At 38.7% G+C, this 17,891-nt stretch overlaps 1 protein-coding gene across 3 annotated transcripts in view; it reads left to right on the forward strand.

The window, feature by feature from the left end:
* Positions 1-15,907, forward strand: part of cga (glycoprotein hormones, alpha polypeptide) — a 32,701-nt gene extending 16,794 nt beyond the window's left edge. For 2 of the 3 annotated variants that reach the window (XM_057859300.1, XM_057859302.1), the window contains exons 2-5: positions 12,650-12,837; positions 12,930-13,041; positions 13,134-13,309; positions 15,583-15,907. In XM_057859300.1, coding sequence (XP_057715283.1) covers positions 12,760-12,837; positions 12,930-13,041; positions 13,134-13,309; positions 15,583-15,657 — 441 coding nt within the window. In that variant the 5' untranslated portion in view covers positions 12,650-12,759 and the 3' untranslated portion in view covers positions 15,658-15,907. Of the gene's footprint in view, positions 1-859; positions 920-12,649; positions 12,838-12,929; positions 13,042-13,133; positions 13,310-15,582 lie in introns of those variants that run through there. The other variant, XM_057859301.1, reaches the window with a different exon arrangement.
* The last annotated feature ends 1,984 nt before the right edge of the window (positions 15,908-17,891 follow it).

Below are 17,891 nucleotides of genomic sequence, written 5' to 3' on the forward strand. Positions count from 1 at the left end.
AGCGCTTTTCAAGCCACACAAAGACGCTTACTGAACAAACCCATGCAAATTTATTGATGAAAAAAAAAATCAAATTATATCTTGAATAACACATCACATATTTATTGCATTTAAAGGAAAAATGAACTTGACGAAAATATTTCGTTGTAACCAGCTTGGTTCATAGAAAAATAGTCAAATCAAACCGTTTATAAAATATTTTGGAGCTATATACAGTGGTACCTCAATATACGAATTTAATTTGTTCTAGGAACTGGTTTGTATGTCAAAATGGTCGTATATCCAGACGGATTTCCCTTAAAGGATACATTATAATTCGATTAATTCGTTCCACAGCCCCCCCCCCCCCCCCCAAAAAAAAAAAAAAAAAAAAAAAAAGGTAAATCCAACAGTGTAGGTTTGGGCTCAACATTGGTAGGGACATTCGTAATTATCAATGCAAAATAAATCTGTATTGACTGGACAAAAACTACTAAATAAACATTTTGAAAACTGCCAGAAAAAATGTCCGGATTTTATGAGCAAATTTAAATTGCATTATTTGAACATCAATAAAATAATATTAACATACACAATAAATAAAAGCTTGTTAATCATCTCTTAACTATCCAGGAATACAAAAAGAAAATAAATACCAACATTTGTCTTAAGACCACTCAACATTGTCTAATTAAAGAAATTAAATATAGTAATACTTTTTTTGTCAGGGAATAATAAAAATAAATAAAAATTGAGCTGTCCATCAGGTAAAACACTACTGCTTTTGTCCACAAGCACAGCCAAACTCAATAAAAAGATGAAAGCTCCTGTGGGCTGCTTTATGACCACATACATTTCTCAGTTTTATTTCACGTCGGCAGTAGAAAACACATAGAGGAGGACACTTTTCTCTAAGCAGCTTCCTGGTAGAGTTTTGCAGGTTAGCAAGTTCACACAGTTTAATGTTATGCCACACAGTTTAATGCTATGCTAACTCTGATGCATGTTGGACTTTCAGTAGCAAAATTAGCGGTGTGTTCCCCACTTCCACAACATTGAAGTCCTTTTACATTTCTTACAGTGGCTGCTGCTGGCTGAAAAACACTTCTAAAAAAAATAATTAACTAAATAATGGTGGGGTCAATTACATCAATTAAAACACGGGAGACAATCTAAATGGCCTATATAAATAAAGTCATTATATAACGCAAATAAGGTTGCTTAAAAGTTGGTGGGGACAATTTGAACATCCTGAAAAGTTGGTAGTGTTTTGTCCCTACTGTCCCGATGCAAACCTACGCCCATGGGTAAATCCTTAATAAATACTGTAGGTACAATTACACATAGCAAAACAAATCAATTATAAATAAATAGGAAATTTTAATGCGTTTATTGTAACCTTAACCCTTTAAAACAGGCCTATTTTGTCTGAATTTGCATGCCTTTGATGTTGCCTTTATATTTCAATGAAAAAAATGTTCACAATGGTGTGGTTGGGTCCATTGTTTTTTCAGGACACCATAACCTACATGTCCAAACTGTTGTTCTCTTCGCTGACTAATTCAAATCAATATTTTGGACCAAGGGCATAGGTTTGGTCTAAACCATGGGTGTCCAAACCTGTCCTCAAGGGCCGCTATGGGTCCTGGTTTTTGTTCCTACCAATCGAGCACAGAGAGTTTAACCAATGAAGTTTGTGCTAAAACAAAAAGCACCTGACTGCAATCAATTGATTACACTTGTGAGACACCAGATTGGTGAAAAGATGTCGTCTTGTTTTGTAGGAATGAAATCCAGCACCTATAGCGGCCCTATGTGGAATAGTTTGGACACCACTGGTCTAAACATTGGCAGGGACGATATACAGTGCTGGCTAAAAGTATTGGCACCCCTGCAATTCTGTCAGAGAATGCTCAATTTCTCCCAGAAAATGATTGCAATTACAAATGCTTTGGTATGAATATCTTCATTAATTTTGCTTGCAATGAAAAAAAACAAAATACAATGAAAACAAATTAAATCATTATCATTTTACACAAGACTCCAAAAATGGACCGGACAAAAGTATTGGCACCCTTAGTCTAATACTTGATATCACAACCGTTAGACAAAATAACTGCGAACAACTGCTTCCGGTATCCATCAATGAGTTTCTTACAATGCTTTGCTGGAATTTTAGAACATTCTTCTTCGGCCAACTGCTCCAGGTCTCCGTGATTTGAAGGGTGCCTTCTCCAAACTGCCGTTTTCAGATCAGTTGCAGTTGTGTGCAGCCAGTATGTTTGGTCCTATTTTTGACGTTCTGCGGAGCACGTAGTCAACACGGAGCCATAATTCCAGTTCCAGTTTATTCGCCTACACCATGCTCATATTTTTCAATGATTTCTTTCTTTATTTCAGTGGGAAACATCACATGGCTCACTTTTGTGTCCGCAGTTGTCATCATTCATGCGCCCCCTCCAAGTCAAAATGTATTGAACATCTAGCGCCGTCAATGGCAGCCAGTGAGATACCAAGGAAGTGACCCGAAATCAACAGGAATTAACCAGTGAAGGAATCTGACCCCTTAGCCCAGGGGTGTCCAAACTTTTTGCAAAGGGGGCCAGATTTGGTGTGGTAAAAATGTGAGGGGCCGACCTTGGCTGACGTCCTTTACGTAGAACAATATATTTAAGCAAATGTTAGCAAGCCATACTGTGTATCACATTTGCTTTATTATTTTTTTCAATTAATAATTTCAACAATCTCGCAACTATCCTTTGTTGTTGTTGTTTGTATCCTTTGTTGTGTTCTCTTTCGACTCTCGGGCTCTTGTGAAATACTGCTGCTGTGAAATTAAACTAGCTTCAAGTTGCTTCAATTTCTCGCTGCGTATCTTCCCTGTAATCTTGTTGTACACGTCAGAATGTCTTGTTTGGTAATATCGCCTCACAATGAACTCTTTAAAAACAGCGACTATCTCTTTGCAAATGAGGCAGACACAGTTGTTGGGTATTTTAGTGAAGAAATAGTCCAATTTCCACCTATCCTTGAAGCGTCGGCCGTCGCAGTCAACTTTCTTTTTTGGTTGATTGTCGCCATTTTAGGAAATTGGAAGTAAAGGGTCACACGGGGTAATGTTGCTTAGAGTGCTGCTGCCTTGTAATGGGTGAATGAGGAGCAACATTTAGTGTGTAAGCTACTTCATATGCTGGTAGCAATACTTCTGAACAATTTATTAAGTCTGTGTGCGGGCCAGACGTTATTGATTTTATGACAGAGGCTGGGGGCCGGATGAAATTTGACCACGGGCCGCATTTGGCCCCCAGGCCGGACTTTGGGCATGTTTGCTTTAGCCAGACCGGCGGTATCACGCCAGACGAACCGCCAGACCTGCACTGGCGCAGATCCAACGACAATTTATTCAGGTCGACAGCGATCAAACGGCAAGGCAAAATAGCGACAGACCCAGGCGAGGATTCAGGGTCACCATATCATAAGTCAACAAAAGGTTCCCTAGAAAAATGACCATGGTTAGTTAAATATTCAGTCTTTTGAAGGCTCTCGCGGGGCGGGGCGTGGGCAGGGAGAAGGGTGCGTTTGGGCGTTGTTTAGGATTGTTTGTTTGTGGATTAGACAGGAGGATTCGGGAGTTACTGTTGTCAGGGCAACAAGGGTTGTGGTTTTTGTCACCTCAGCGTCAAAGGGACGCTTGGAGTCTTGTAAGTTGTGTTATCAGTTGGATATCGGGCGTTCTCCGGTGTTTCTTGTTTTGGGACAGGACGTCCCGCGATTTTTTTTCTGGACTGTCCGGGAGAACTGATTGCGAGAGTTGGTCGTGCAGACGTGGGCTTGTAGGTGTCAGCGTCAATCTTGCTCAGTCAGTTGCATGACTCACACGTTGGGCTTCCGTGATAATAAAGTGTCATGTATCTCTTATGCCCTATATTCTGCTCGTTTTCCTTAAACTATGGTATAAGTGCTATTTATCTTATATTGGGTGCATTAGAGTAATAAAGAGTCAAAAAGTAAATACGAGAAACGATACTATTCCCTGATTGATTATATTAAGTGTGTTAGAATAATGCAAACAGTTAGACGGTGCCTACGAGAAAAGGTACCATCTCCTTCACTAGAAAATGCCCCAACAGTAAATGATAAAAATGTGACCCAAGGATACCCCCAAATTTACAGGAAGTAACACGCAAGTTGCTAAAATAATGACATCACAGTGAGTCACTTCCCTTAAAGTGCGTACGACAGGATTTTAAAAAGGTCTTAAATAGCATTATTATGTGAATTATATTTTGAGACGATTCGACTATATACAACAATTTGGCAAAGCACAGATGACGAGAAATTATTCTTTTAATTTGCCGTCTAGCCACGCCTACCATTATAGGGCTCTCGCATCCCCAACAGGTGGAGGACGTCAGCGGAGTCACGATTCATCTGATTTAGTATGCAGCCCATTGAGGGGGTATTATTCAGAATGAGGAAAATGCGACGAAGAAAGCCGCAAAATGTCATTGTTTCAGTCTCTACTCCAATTTTTTTACAGGATATTGTTTTTATCGAAGTATTTTCCCCATTTGCAAAATAAATGGTACAGCCATGACAAATAAGTCTTGTGCTAAATGGAATATGAAATAATAAAAATTAGAGATGTCCCGATCGTCGGCATCCGGGTCCCATCACATCATTTTCAAGGTATCGGAATCGGCGAAAAAAATATCGGACATGCCTTTTTAAAATATATATATTTTTTAATTAAATCATTTTCTAATTGTATTTAACGTTACAGACATAATATGTTACTATCATCCAGAGTCTTTAGTTTAGGCTTAAGGTAGGGTTATCAAATTTATCCCGTTAATTTTTTTAAAAAAATGTATCACGTTAAAGTATTTAAGCAATTAACGCATGCACTGCACGACCCACTCACGCATTGCCACGTTCAATCTGTAATGGCACCGTTTTACCTAATAAATATAATATATATATATATATATGAGCTAAAAGTCAGCGTAAAATGAGTAGAGTGAATTTTGGCAGCCTTTGGAGCCTTTTTAAATTGGCTAAAGCCTTACAATCCCTCTCCCTACACTTAGAAATGTAGTAATTAAGTAAGGTAGTAATTAATCTTTTTCTCAACACCCTATGTTATTTCTCAACGCAGAGAAGATATATCAATTGGTACCACTACGCACAGTCATGGTTGCACTTCCCATCATGCATTTGGGCAGAACAGTTAAATGGCTACAGTATCATTTACTGAAAGCTCAACAAATACACTAGATGGCAATATTTAGTCACAATATACAAAGTCACATTTATCCTTTAAGAAATACAAGTCTTTCTATCCGGGGATCCCTCTCACAGAAAGAATGTTAATAATGTAAATGCTATCTTGAGGATTTATTGTCATAATCAACAAATATAGTACTTATGTACTGTATGTTGAATGTATATATTTGTCCGAGTTTTATTCATTTTTTTCTTAATGCATTGCCAAAATGTATATGATCGGGAAACATTTTCGGGAATGATTGGAATTGAATCGGGAGCAAAAAAAAAGCAATTGGATCGGGACATATCGAGATTGGCAGATACTAAAACGGTCGGGATCAGCTCGGGAGCAAAAAAACATGATCGGAACAACCCTAATAAAAATGCATTTATACAGTACAACATGGCAAAATGATTCCATAATGGTCAAAACTGTCGACTTCACCTTTACTGTCGCACCTCCCGAACGATATTTTATGCCACCGTAGTTAGTCCGGCTTTTGTCATTTCCCTGTCCCGACTTCGGAGAATGTAAACAAACCAAGAGGCGTGACATCTAGCCGACATGCTAACCCAAATCGAGTGACGTCTCAGTCTTATTTTCGCTTTTCGAAGCAATAAATCACACAAAACTAGCCCGGGTCATGTCACACGGTGGTGGGGTTGTCAATTTTCTTCGCCGATCGGCAACCTGCCCAGCGGCGAGCAAGTTACAGCCTGTTCCTCTGCTACGGACTGGCGAGCTTGCCGGGGAAGCAGCCGGAGTACCGCCGGACAAACCGGCCGACGTCGGAGGAGCATGTAGCTCCCACATGGTCAACACGAATATGGCGTAAAATAATGCTTCACTACACGGCGAAGACGTTAACAGAGAGCGGCGTGTAGTTGTTGTGCAGCTTTTCGACATGTCTGTCCATGATCAAACTTAAGTAAATAGTCCTTTATTAGTTTGTCGTGTTTACTTTGTAATCGCTGTATTCGCGGCCATTTTTAACACAAAGTTGCAATTTCTGATGGGGTGGAAAATTTGACAGAACACCGGGCATACGAAGAGAGCAATAAGTCAGAGAAAACGGGGTGTGCAAACAAGTCATCGGCCGAGTGGTATTCTCGGTGGACAGTCAGCCACAAAATGTCAGCCACCTCCATATTAAAACGTGTGCCGCAATCCAAGTATTTGACATAATACAAAATACGATGTATAGTCACTTCCTCGTAAGTCCAGTGGTTCCACAGTTGTCGCACACTTGTCTTGGCCGATCTGGGGGTGAACGGGAACTTTCTGAAACCCAAAAAAGGCCCACAAGCCTCTCCCTGGTGCAGCTACAAAAGCCTGCAGCCGCTTGGCTGGCGTGATGTGAAAAATAAACCAATTAATTCGCAAAATCAGCTGAATCCGCAGCCCATCTGCATGCTATAAAGCAATGCTGTATTGTGAGATGCTGACCCGGGTGCCGTCACATTCGCATTCGTTCTAAACCCGAGACTAGAGCCGGTTACTCATTTCCATGGCGCGGGATTCAAAAATTTAATATATAAAACGATCGCTTCCACACACATCCAAGCGGTCCATTTCATTCAGGAGCATAAAACACAGAGTCAAATATGAAATACCGGTAAACATGCTTTTTGGTGTCATACGCATTTTAAAGGCTATAGCAACATTGCATACTCTCACTGGCCATGGAAACAAATTTTACCGTGTGTGCAAGCCTGCATGGAGGCCGGAGAAGACCCACCAGTGAGTCGGAAAGGAGGTGAGGGGCGCAGCACGTCACGAGTGACACAACCAGACACTGCTACGATGGAAGCAAGCTAACTGCACATAAAATGTCAAACATTATGAACACGTGTGTCAGAAACTATTGCGCATTTTCTTCTCGTTCTTGTCTTGTCAGACAAAAACTGGAATTTATCTCGTTGTTTTAGTCTCCCGAAGCACTTTTTTAGCTCGTCATCGTCATGAAAAATGTTCATTGACGAAATATTTTCGTTGTCGTCAAACAACACTGCGACTGCGCCACCACTGAACCGCACCACCCGCACACAAGTGCTTCAAAAAAAGGTCTTTTTACTCGTTGTTAATTAAATTAAAAGCCATGGGATTTATCAGCCCAACAACTAAGCGCGTGGGATGAAAGTTCTTTGGTCAAGAGAAACAAAATAAATTCATATTAATCCTTGACATTTCAGACACTGGGGATCCGGCAGATGCAGACCTCTCAAAGGCAATCATGTGTCTTTCTGTTTATTCACAAGTTCTTATATAGTACGGTGCACCATTTTAAAGAGCCAAAGTAGTGAAATATGGTGTGAGACTGGAGCTTTAGTGCTATTTTTTTTTTGGTTTTTTTTTAACGTTGCATTGTTATTTTAAATTCACATTTGGTCTCATTACAAGATTCAATTTTATTTCCTAAGTGAAAAGAAATCAAAATATGATTGAAAATATGACTGAACTTTATGGTTTTTATGTAAACACTACCTTGGTCATTAAAAAATGTTCAATTGGCCTTTGGATGGAAATTTCATTCATATTTGCAGTTTTGACCCGTCATTTATAAAACACCGAAAACCGACCACAGGTGAACTCAAAATAAACTTTTGGATGAAGTCTATTTACAGTGAAGGATAGAACAGAGTTGTTCAAAAATAAAAAGACATTAATGTTTGGAGAGGGCACTACGGAGCCCCTAAAGGGACACTGACAGAAATGAAATCAATTTAAACCATCTGGCACACACCAGATAGTATGTGGTGCGCACCAGAAACAAGCTAGTAAACATGAGCAATATACAGCATTTAACCCTGTGGTCCCCAAACTACGGCCCGCCTCCACATTTGGTCCGGCACCCTGAACAATTTTTTTTTTTTTCCAATAGTGTTATTTATTTCCTGGCTTTTTTCTGTGAAGAACCCAGAGAGGGTTATTTGGTTGTTATTATTAGGGCTGTCAAATTTATTGCGTTAACGGGCGGTAATTAATTTTAAAAAATTTCTCACGTTAAAATATTTAACGCAGTTAACGCATGCGCAAACCAACGCACTCACGCATTGCCGCAAACAGCCTGCAATGACGCCGTTTACTTATAAACAGAACTAAGAGGCAGCGTCAAGGGAGTGGAGTAGATACAAGCATTCATTGGGGCAGTGCTTTAAATTGGCAAAAGCTTTGAAATCTCTCCCACAACAAATACAAATATACTGTACAATATACAACACCCTGTATTGCACCCAACGCAGAGAAGATATAGCATTTGCAGCCACCACACACAGTCATGGTTGCTCCACTTCCCATCATGCATTTGGGCAGAACGGTTAAATCGCTACAGTATCATTTACTGAAAGCTCAACAAATACACTAGATGGCAATATTTAGTCAGAATATACAAACTCACATTTATCCTTTAAGAATGACAAGTCTTTCTATTGGTGGATCCTTTTCACAGAAAGAATGTTAATAATGTTAATGCCATCTTGTGGATTTATTGTCATAATAAACAAATACAGGACTTATGTACAGTATGTTGAATGTATATATCAGTCTTGTCTTATCTTTCCATTCCAACAATAATTTACAGAAAAATATGGCATATTTATGAGATGGTTTGAATTGCGATTAATTAATTTTTAAGCTGTGATTAACTCGATTAAAAATTCTAATCATTTGACAGCCCTAGTTATTATCTATTTAATAAATAGTGTTACTATTATATTATATCATATTATATTATATTTACTTTTGTTCCGTGAAGAATCCAGAAAGGGTTATTTGATTGTGGTTTTCTGAAAAAAAAAAATCTGTTTTTACATTTAGGCACTCCTGCAATTGTCACACTTTTTCTGTTACAAACTGACCCGCCCCCTCATCAGAGAAGGGAAAAGTTATGTGGCCCTCACAGGAAAAAGTTTGGGGACCCCTGATTTAACCTAGCAAACTTTTGCTATGCAAGTTAGCTAATTGTTCTTTTGTTATACTTAGATCGTATTTTATTTATTTCTTTATATCGTTTGAGGCTAAGCTCAAGCACGCATCAGGCACAGCTGTTTCAGCATGCTCCGATGATAATCCAGGATTTAGTTGAGCTCTACTTCAATCTTGGACTCAACTAGCACCTCAAACAATACATAAAAAATGAATAAATGAGGATCTAGGTACAACAAAAGAACAACTGGTTAACTTTTATAGCAAAAGTCCGCTTGCTTAAATGCTATATAATGCTAATGTTTACCAGATTGTTTCTAGTGCGCACCAGATGGTTTAAATTTATTTTATTTCTGTCGATGTCCCTTTAGGTGCTCCGTAGGACACGAATGTAAAATATTCGCTTTGTTTCGTCTAAAGCAGCAAACATTCAAAGGTAAAATGTGAGCGTGAATGTTAACTTTGATGCACAGCAAAGTCTCAAAGAGAGCTCTTAGCTGTCTGTGACATCATCTTCAGAGGTTTGTTATCGATGCTTGATGATGGTCGCAGGTTGTGTCTCTCTTTGAAGAGCATGGAATTGAAAAAATACTCCTCCCAAATGTCTACTATGCTATTGCATTGCCCTCAACTCCATCCATATGGTATTCTGTGTATTTTAAAAAACAAGACAATAAAACACAAGAGGGTAAAATAAGACATCTCGGACAATTCTAACATTAAATCAAATCACACAAACGCATTGCCTTGGCTGTGACAGGGAGTTGAGTCCAGGACACTTAAATCGTAAAGAGAAGTATATAATACTCTGTTGGTTTGCATAAAGATACATTCATTATCTAAACTTGTATATAAATGGAACTTTGACGAACACTGGCATTCATCTCGATATTTTTTAGTCTCCCAAAACAGTTCAGTAGCTCGTTATCGTCTCGTCATGAAAAAAGTGTTTGTTGACAAAATATTTTCGTTGTTGTCATCTTTGACGAAAACCATAGGCGGAGTTTGACTTTTGACTTTTCAACATGTTGATGACCCCATAACGCAGTGTCAGCAATAAAATTAACTTACAAGAATATTTATAATAATAAGTTGAAAATGAGCATTTTTTTTTTGGTTTCCCATCATTCCAGAATTCCAAATTAGGCTGCTTAGGCTATACATTTCGCCAAGATCGTCATTCATTGAATATGGTACGCCCGCCGGTGTCGTGCCAATGTAGTTACCCCAGTCAAAAATTGTATCCCCTGGGCGGAGCTACATGGAGGTAGATTTGTGTCTTCATTATTCGATCCAGAAAAAAATTGCTTCAATAAAAAAAAAAAAAAAAAAAAAAAAGGTTGCTTCAATCAAAATGTATTTTTTCAATAAAAAAAAGTCACACACAAAAATTTGTTTGAATGCAAAAATAAAATTGAAACTAAAAAAAAAATGCATGTGAAAGCTATTTTTCTTTGAATTTTTTTTTTTTTTGGATTGACATCAATTTTTGTTGTTGTTGAAGTAACCTTTTTGATTGAAGTAATGTTGTTTTGCGTTTGGGCCACATTTTGGCTCAGACATTTGTGTCTTTATTATTCAATCAAAAAAAATTTTTTTTTCAAAAGAAAAATCACTTCAAACAAAAAAAGAAAAATCATAGAAAAAAAGTTTTTGAATGCGAAAAAATTCTGTGTTATCCGGCAAATTACAGAGGTATGAAAAAGTATTGAACCTTTTGGAATTTCTCACATTTGTGCATAAAATCACAATCAAATGTGAGCTGATCTTTGTCAAAATCACACAGATGAAAAAACTGTCTGCTTCAACTAAAACCAACCAAACATTTATAGGTTTCATATCTTAATGAGGATACTACGCAAACAATGACAGAAGTGGAAAAAATAAGTAAGTGAACCATCACATTTAATATTTTGTGTTCCCTCCTTTTGGCAACAATAACTTCAACCGGACGCTTCCTGTAGCTGCAGATCAGCCTGGCCCGTGCAGCTTTAAAGCACTCATCAGTGATTGGGCACACACCTGACTTAAAATATTTGGTAAAAAATGGTTTCAATTGCTCTTTACGGTAAGTCTCCTTAGGCAGAGGGTTCACTTACTTATTTTTCCCCGTTCTGTCATTGTTTGCATGCTATCCTCATTAGTATATAAAAACTAGGGCTGTCAAAATTATCGCGTTAATGGGCGGTAATTTTTTATTTTTTTATTACTCCCATTAAAATATTTGACGCAATTAACGCACATGCCCCGCTCAAACACATTAAAATGACAGTACGGTGTAATGTCCGCTTGTTACTTGTTTTTTTTTTTGTGTTTGGCGCCCTCTGCTGGCGTTTGGGTCCAACTGATTTTATGGGTTAGTACCATGAGTGAGCATGGTGTAATTATTGACATCAACAATGGCGAGCTACTAGTTTATTTTTTGGTTGAAAATTTTACAAATTTTAATAAAACGAAAACATTGAGAGGGGTTTTAATATAAAATTTCTATAACTTGTACTAACAATTATCTTTTAAGAACTACAAGTCTTTCTATCTATGGATCACTTTAAGAGAATGCTAATAATGTTAATGCCATCTTGTTGATTTATTGTTATAATAAACAAATACAGTACTTACAGTGGGGAGAACAAGTATTTGATACACTGCCCCATTGGCAGTATCAAATACTGTCCGTCTTGTGTCTTATCTTTCCATTCCAAGAATAATTTACAGAAATATATGGCATATTTTATAGATGGTTTGAATTACGATTAATTCATTTTGAAGCTGTGATTAACTCGATGAAAAATTTTAATCGTTTGACAGTCCTAATAAAAACCTATAAGTATTTATGTGGTTTTAGTTAAGGCAGACACTGTATTTTCATCTGTGTGATTTAGACAAAGATCAGATCACATTTGATGGGGATTTTATGCAGAAATGTGAGAAATTTCAAAAGGTTCAGATACTTTTTCATACTACTGTATCTCTCTTTTGAATGGATGTAAGAGATCCGAGCTGGACATAAATGGAGTTAGTGACATAATTGCTGGATGACACTTAATGACATCTGCCATAAGCATTGAGTAGTGCCCATGATAGTGTCATGTCATAATTATGACGGTCTTATGACGTCGCTGTCAAATAAAGTGTTTGCTATTAACCCAGATAAATCAACAAATAAGCCGCATTGGACTATAAGGCGCTGGATTCAAAATGAAGGAAAAAAGTTGCGTTTTATCATCTGAAAATTACGATCTATTTTATCTGCCATTCGGTCGTATTGCATTCACGTTACACAAAACTGAGGGCCATACTGCTAGTTTAAGGTAGCCGCATCAGAGGCCACGCGGCTTGTCGATCCTTGCTCTAGTCCATCTCATTCTAAAACCACCCATTAGTAACCAGGTAACAAAAGAACAAATTCCAGCGACCATCATGGAAGAATATGAGGTGGACATTCAGTGATCGTTCTTATCTCTCCATGCTTTCCAGGGATTATTTAGTAGGTCATCGTGGACGGTGAGACAGATGAAAGATAAGGTTGTCAGGTTTCACTTAATCCAGGAAGTGGTGGAAAACAGTGGCAGACAGGTATAAAACAGATGGAGAAAGGCAGGACATCATCAGAAAGTCATCCTGAGCAGAGATACTCCAAAGGGAAGACTTCAACGCTGACAATGGTAGTATAATAAGTCTATAACATTATGTTCAAGGATGGGATAAAGTCGAACTCGTCTGAGAGTAAAGCGTGTATTTGTCTCTGTGTGATTAGATAGCCGCTGCAGCCTTGATGGGATCGGTGAAATCCGTCGGACCAATTCTTCTCCTGTTGTCATCTCTTATGTACATGGCCGATTCTTATAACGACTTGGACTTCTCGCACGGTGAGTTGAAACGAGGTCTTTACAGGAAATACTGACTCAAATGAGTCAGATTTATGAACCGCCAACCTTCTGAATTTCATGACTTTCTCCAGTCGGATGTGAGGAGTGCTCGCTAAAACCGAGCGGGCTTTTCAAGGGGGTCTATCAGTGTAAGGGCTGCTGCTTCTCCAAGGCTTATCCGACACCTCTGGATAAAAAGATGCAAATGTTGAACCCAAAGAATATCACCTCAGAGGCAGCGTGCTGCATTGCGAGCAAGAGCCACGAGGTAATTAAATGCGCGAGTGAGTGGGAAATTTCATTACAGAGTAATAGTAACATTGTGAAAGCTATTTATAAATATACTCATATCATTTGGCTCAATCCCAACCGTCTTTTTAGGAATAAAAAAAAGATAATTACATGTGGTGTAATTATCATAATAATAAATAATTGGAAGTTCATTTACCATTGAAAGTATTGCTCTTTATTTTTTAGGCAGTTAACATATCTGCCTCACAGGTGAGAAGTTCAGGGATTTAAATCTTTGCTTGGGTTTTCTGTGGGCTCGAGTGAAAAGTACGCTTGTTAAATTAATGAAAGACTAAGGGCGCTTTCACACGAGCACTGTTTGAGTTCTTTTTCTCTTCGTTTTGTAAATGTGAACGCGCATCCGAACTCTAGTTCAGAGCAAACAGCCAAACTGTGTTCAGCTCAAAAATTGTGGGTTTCGGTCCGTTTCATAGAGACAGCGAGAACCAAAAGTGGTATTTGCCATGTGGCAAAATGGATTTTGCCATGTGGCATTTTTTTTTGCCATGTGGCAAAATGGATTTTGCCCATGTGGCATTTTTTTGCCATGTGGCAAAATGGATTTTGCTACCATGTGGCAAAATGGATTTTGCCAGGTGACTTTTTTTTTTTGCCATGTGGCATTTTTTTTTGCCATCTGGCAAAATTGGTTTTGCCATGTGGCATTTTTTTGCTGCCACGTGGCAAATGGATTTTGCCACCACGTGGCAAAATGGATTTTGCCAGGTGACATTTTTTTTGCCATGTGGCACTTTTTTGCCATGTGGCAAAATGGATTTTGCCATGTTGTATTTTATTTTATTTTTTTTTGCCATGTGGCATTTTTTTTTTGCCATGTGGCAAATTTGATTTTGCAACTTGGCATTTATTTTGCCATGTAGCAAAATGGATTTTGACACGTTGCATTTTATTGGGTATGTGGCAAAATGTATTTTGCATAGTTTCATTTTTTTGCTATGTGGCAAATTTGATTTTGCCATTTGGCATTTTTTTGCAATGTAGCAAAATGGATTTTGACATATGTTGTATTTTTTTTTTTGTATGTGGCAAAATGTATTTTGGTTTGTGGCATTTTTTTGGGGGGGGTGGCAATTTTGAGGGTATATGGCAGTTTCACAGACCATGAACGTTCATGCCATTGACGGATATGCACGTCCAAATTTTCCATTCAATTTAAATGGAAGAAAAACGTGTGGTTGTGATTTTTTTACCACATACTTTACATTAGAATGCAATGACATTCAACTGACACCCAAGTCATGCTATGCCATTGATGGCTATGCACGTCCAAATTTTGCAGTCATATTAAATGGCAGAAAAACATGTGTGGCTGCCATTTACCCTTCAAAAATGCCATATACCCCCCCCCCCACCCAAAAAAATGCGACAAACGAAAATCCATTTTGCCACATGGCAAAAAAAAATGCCATATGTCAAAATCCATTTTGCCACATTGCAAAAAAATTCCACATGGCAAAAAAAAAAGCCACATTTGCCACATGGCAATAAAAAAAATGCCACATGGCAAAATCCATTTCACCACATGGCAAATAACACTTTTGGTTCTCGGCCCTGCTGCCACTTTAAACGCACCCTGCTTTGCTTGTGAATGCAACCGTAGCATGGTGCGCTTTTGCTACTTTACGTGCAGCGTCTAAGTGTGGCGCTGTGATGCTCTAAGCTGTGACAGTACATGCAGGGCATCCTTGGAAGCAGAAGTACAGCGCGGACACTGTTCAAAATCAACAATGGCAAGATGACAGACGATTAGCCATGGCCAAATGTTGTTGTGCTGCGCTAAGCAGTTGCATTTGTTACACAGAATCGGGTTGTAAAGTGGCAACTGTGTTCTGCATGAGGTTGCTGAACGTACCGCGTGAGAGTGACTGGCCGAGACAGGCGGAGCCTCTCGGGGCGGCCGTTTCGTGAGTCTCGCTCCTGGATTCTGTTATCCTGCAAAGTGAACCATATTTCAACTGAATTTGAAGAACATTAACGCCTAACAACACAGGAAATTGACACAAAATACCAGCCCATTCAAAAACTCTTATTCATTGATATGGCCATTTAGCGCTACAAGCTTTGGGCGAGAGCCAGGGTACACTGTGAATTGCTCACCAGTCAAAAAAACATTTAGAGGAGAACCGTACAACCAATCAGACTCCCACCATGACTGAATAGACTATCTGCATCAAAGTCAGGCACGACATCACAAACATCAGTAATATTGCTTGTTTATTTATCCTACAGGTTGTTGTGAGTGGCCTTATGCTGAGAAACCACACCGAGTGCACCTGCGGCACCTGCATATATCACAAGAGCTGACCGATGGCAGCTAGAGATGAGTGAGCCAATGTTGCTTTGTAATCGTGTCTTGTTTTCATTATGCCCCAGCTTTATTACACTATTTAGGAAGGCTTACTCCTGGGATCCCACTGCTAGTCATATTTTGCTCAAAGTTCTTTTGTGATGTGATGTGTGTTTGCAACTTTGATAAATTGATAAATATTCTTTAGTGTGTTGTGTATTATTTTAGTATAGCATCTTTAAATTGTAGTGATTGAATTTGGCAAATAAATGCGTGTGCCTGTCTGTCGCACGTTTATGTGTGTGAGAGGGTGGGGGTAGATTGAATAAAAAAATATGAAAAATATAAAGTGGTGAATCGAGTTGGGTTTTTTTTCAAGAGGATTTTGCAGGCTAACTGGCACTGCCCTTTTAATTTTCGTCTTGGTCTTTTTAAAAATTTTCTACATATGCATACATATAAAGGACGAGAACAGACAGAACAAATGATGGCAAACCAACATTAACACACGAGAACAAAAACAAGCTGGGAAACATAGCAAAGGTTACTCAGAAAAAACAACATGAAAGGTAACACCAGTTACTTTGCCAAGTAACTAATGACTCTTACATTCAGGTAAATGAGTTACTCAATTACTTTTGGGAGAAGTAATTTGAAACTGAAATAATAACTTTTTAAAAGTAAGATTTACAACACTGGTCATAAAGATGCAGTCTGCAGAATGAAAATTGACGAAAGCGGAGATTTTATTCTGCCAGTTTGTTGCCGAACACAATTTGCCCTCAACTATTGCTGATCACTTCTCAGAATTAGCAAAAGAAATGTTCCTTGACTCAAAGACTGCATGGGTCAGTTCATTTTATCAATTGACCTTGTGAATTTATAATTGGACACACTAACGAACTACCTTCGAGTTAAACTGAACTGTGAGCTGAAGTGCAGCCATCAAAAGACATGACAGAAATTGCCAAAAGTGCAACATACAATTATACCAAAAGTCACAGTTAAATTTTAGTAATCATGATGTAGCTGAATATATTGTTTTTTGATTCCACCTGGTTATATGTGACAATACTACCAACAAATTCATATTACCTCAAAAATTGAGTTTTATTTTTGTTTCATATTGCACGCTATATAAAACGCTGTAAGATTAGTCACCAATTTGTAAGGGCATACGTCACTATTTGTAAGATTGCCAACGGGCTCGGGTTGACAGGTATGCTGTTTTGTTAGCCTGGTACTCCAAACTCACCGCTGTTCCAGCGATTGAGTCTGGCCACCATTAAGCGGATAAAATTTGCCACAGCAAACAGACAGCGGAGTGGACCAATCAGCGACGGGCGGTACGAGGGACTTGCGCGCGGAAGTAAAAATTACGAGGAGAGCGGAGTTTATTCAACATGGCTAGCACGAGACAGACTGTTGTCAATGACATGTGTCGATGTGTTTTTGGTCATTTAAAACTGATTTTACCGTGGATTGGATCTGTGTTTTTGTGGAGACGACTTCCGACGCGGAAGAGTGACGTTGCTCGTTAAGAATACGTCACGCAAATAAACGAATCTGATTTGTCGATTGATTTTGTACTTGCTCGAGAGGCCGTTAATGGGCTGGGTCCAAGATTATACTCTCAGTGTTTGCAAAACACAGAACAGTCTGGCCGTGCCAGGCAACTGTTTTGTTGCTTAGCAGGCAGGCATAGCACTCTCAGTTGTATTGTATTGTAGCCTACATGGGACAATTGATGGAAATCATTTCTTTATATTGGGTCAAATCACATTACGGTCTGTTGAATTTAACTGTCCATTTTAAATTAAATAATTTGAAAATTTACACTGTCATTGCTTGCATAGAGTTAAAAGTACTGTGTATGTTGTCGTGACAAGCCGGTGGCAGGGGATCTCTTGTCCCCGGGCCCCTGCAAGTCTGTTGACAGCCCTGCATAGAACAACGTTGTTTCAACGTCACTTGACGTCGAAAATTTCTACGTCAACCATACTGATGATTTTGATGGAAAAGCAACGATTTATTCAATGTCGGTCTGCTATCTGGGTAGTTTTCTGTAACCACTGTGTTGAGTACTCTTCAATATATGTGTTTTTTCAGGGTGAAACTCCACCCTTAACCCCAAAATGTTCACTTATTTGCACCGTCATTGCATCATATTTTTGTCCAGGCTGTTTCTTATATCTTGAGAGGAGATTGTAATACCGTAATAGTGAATGAAAACGGTTCACCACCACTACTC

This window comes from Corythoichthys intestinalis, chromosome 15 (assembly GCF_030265065.1).
Source record: "Corythoichthys intestinalis isolate RoL2023-P3 chromosome 15, ASM3026506v1, whole genome shotgun sequence".
Taxonomy (NCBI): domain Eukaryota; kingdom Metazoa; phylum Chordata; class Actinopteri; order Syngnathiformes; family Syngnathidae; genus Corythoichthys; species Corythoichthys intestinalis.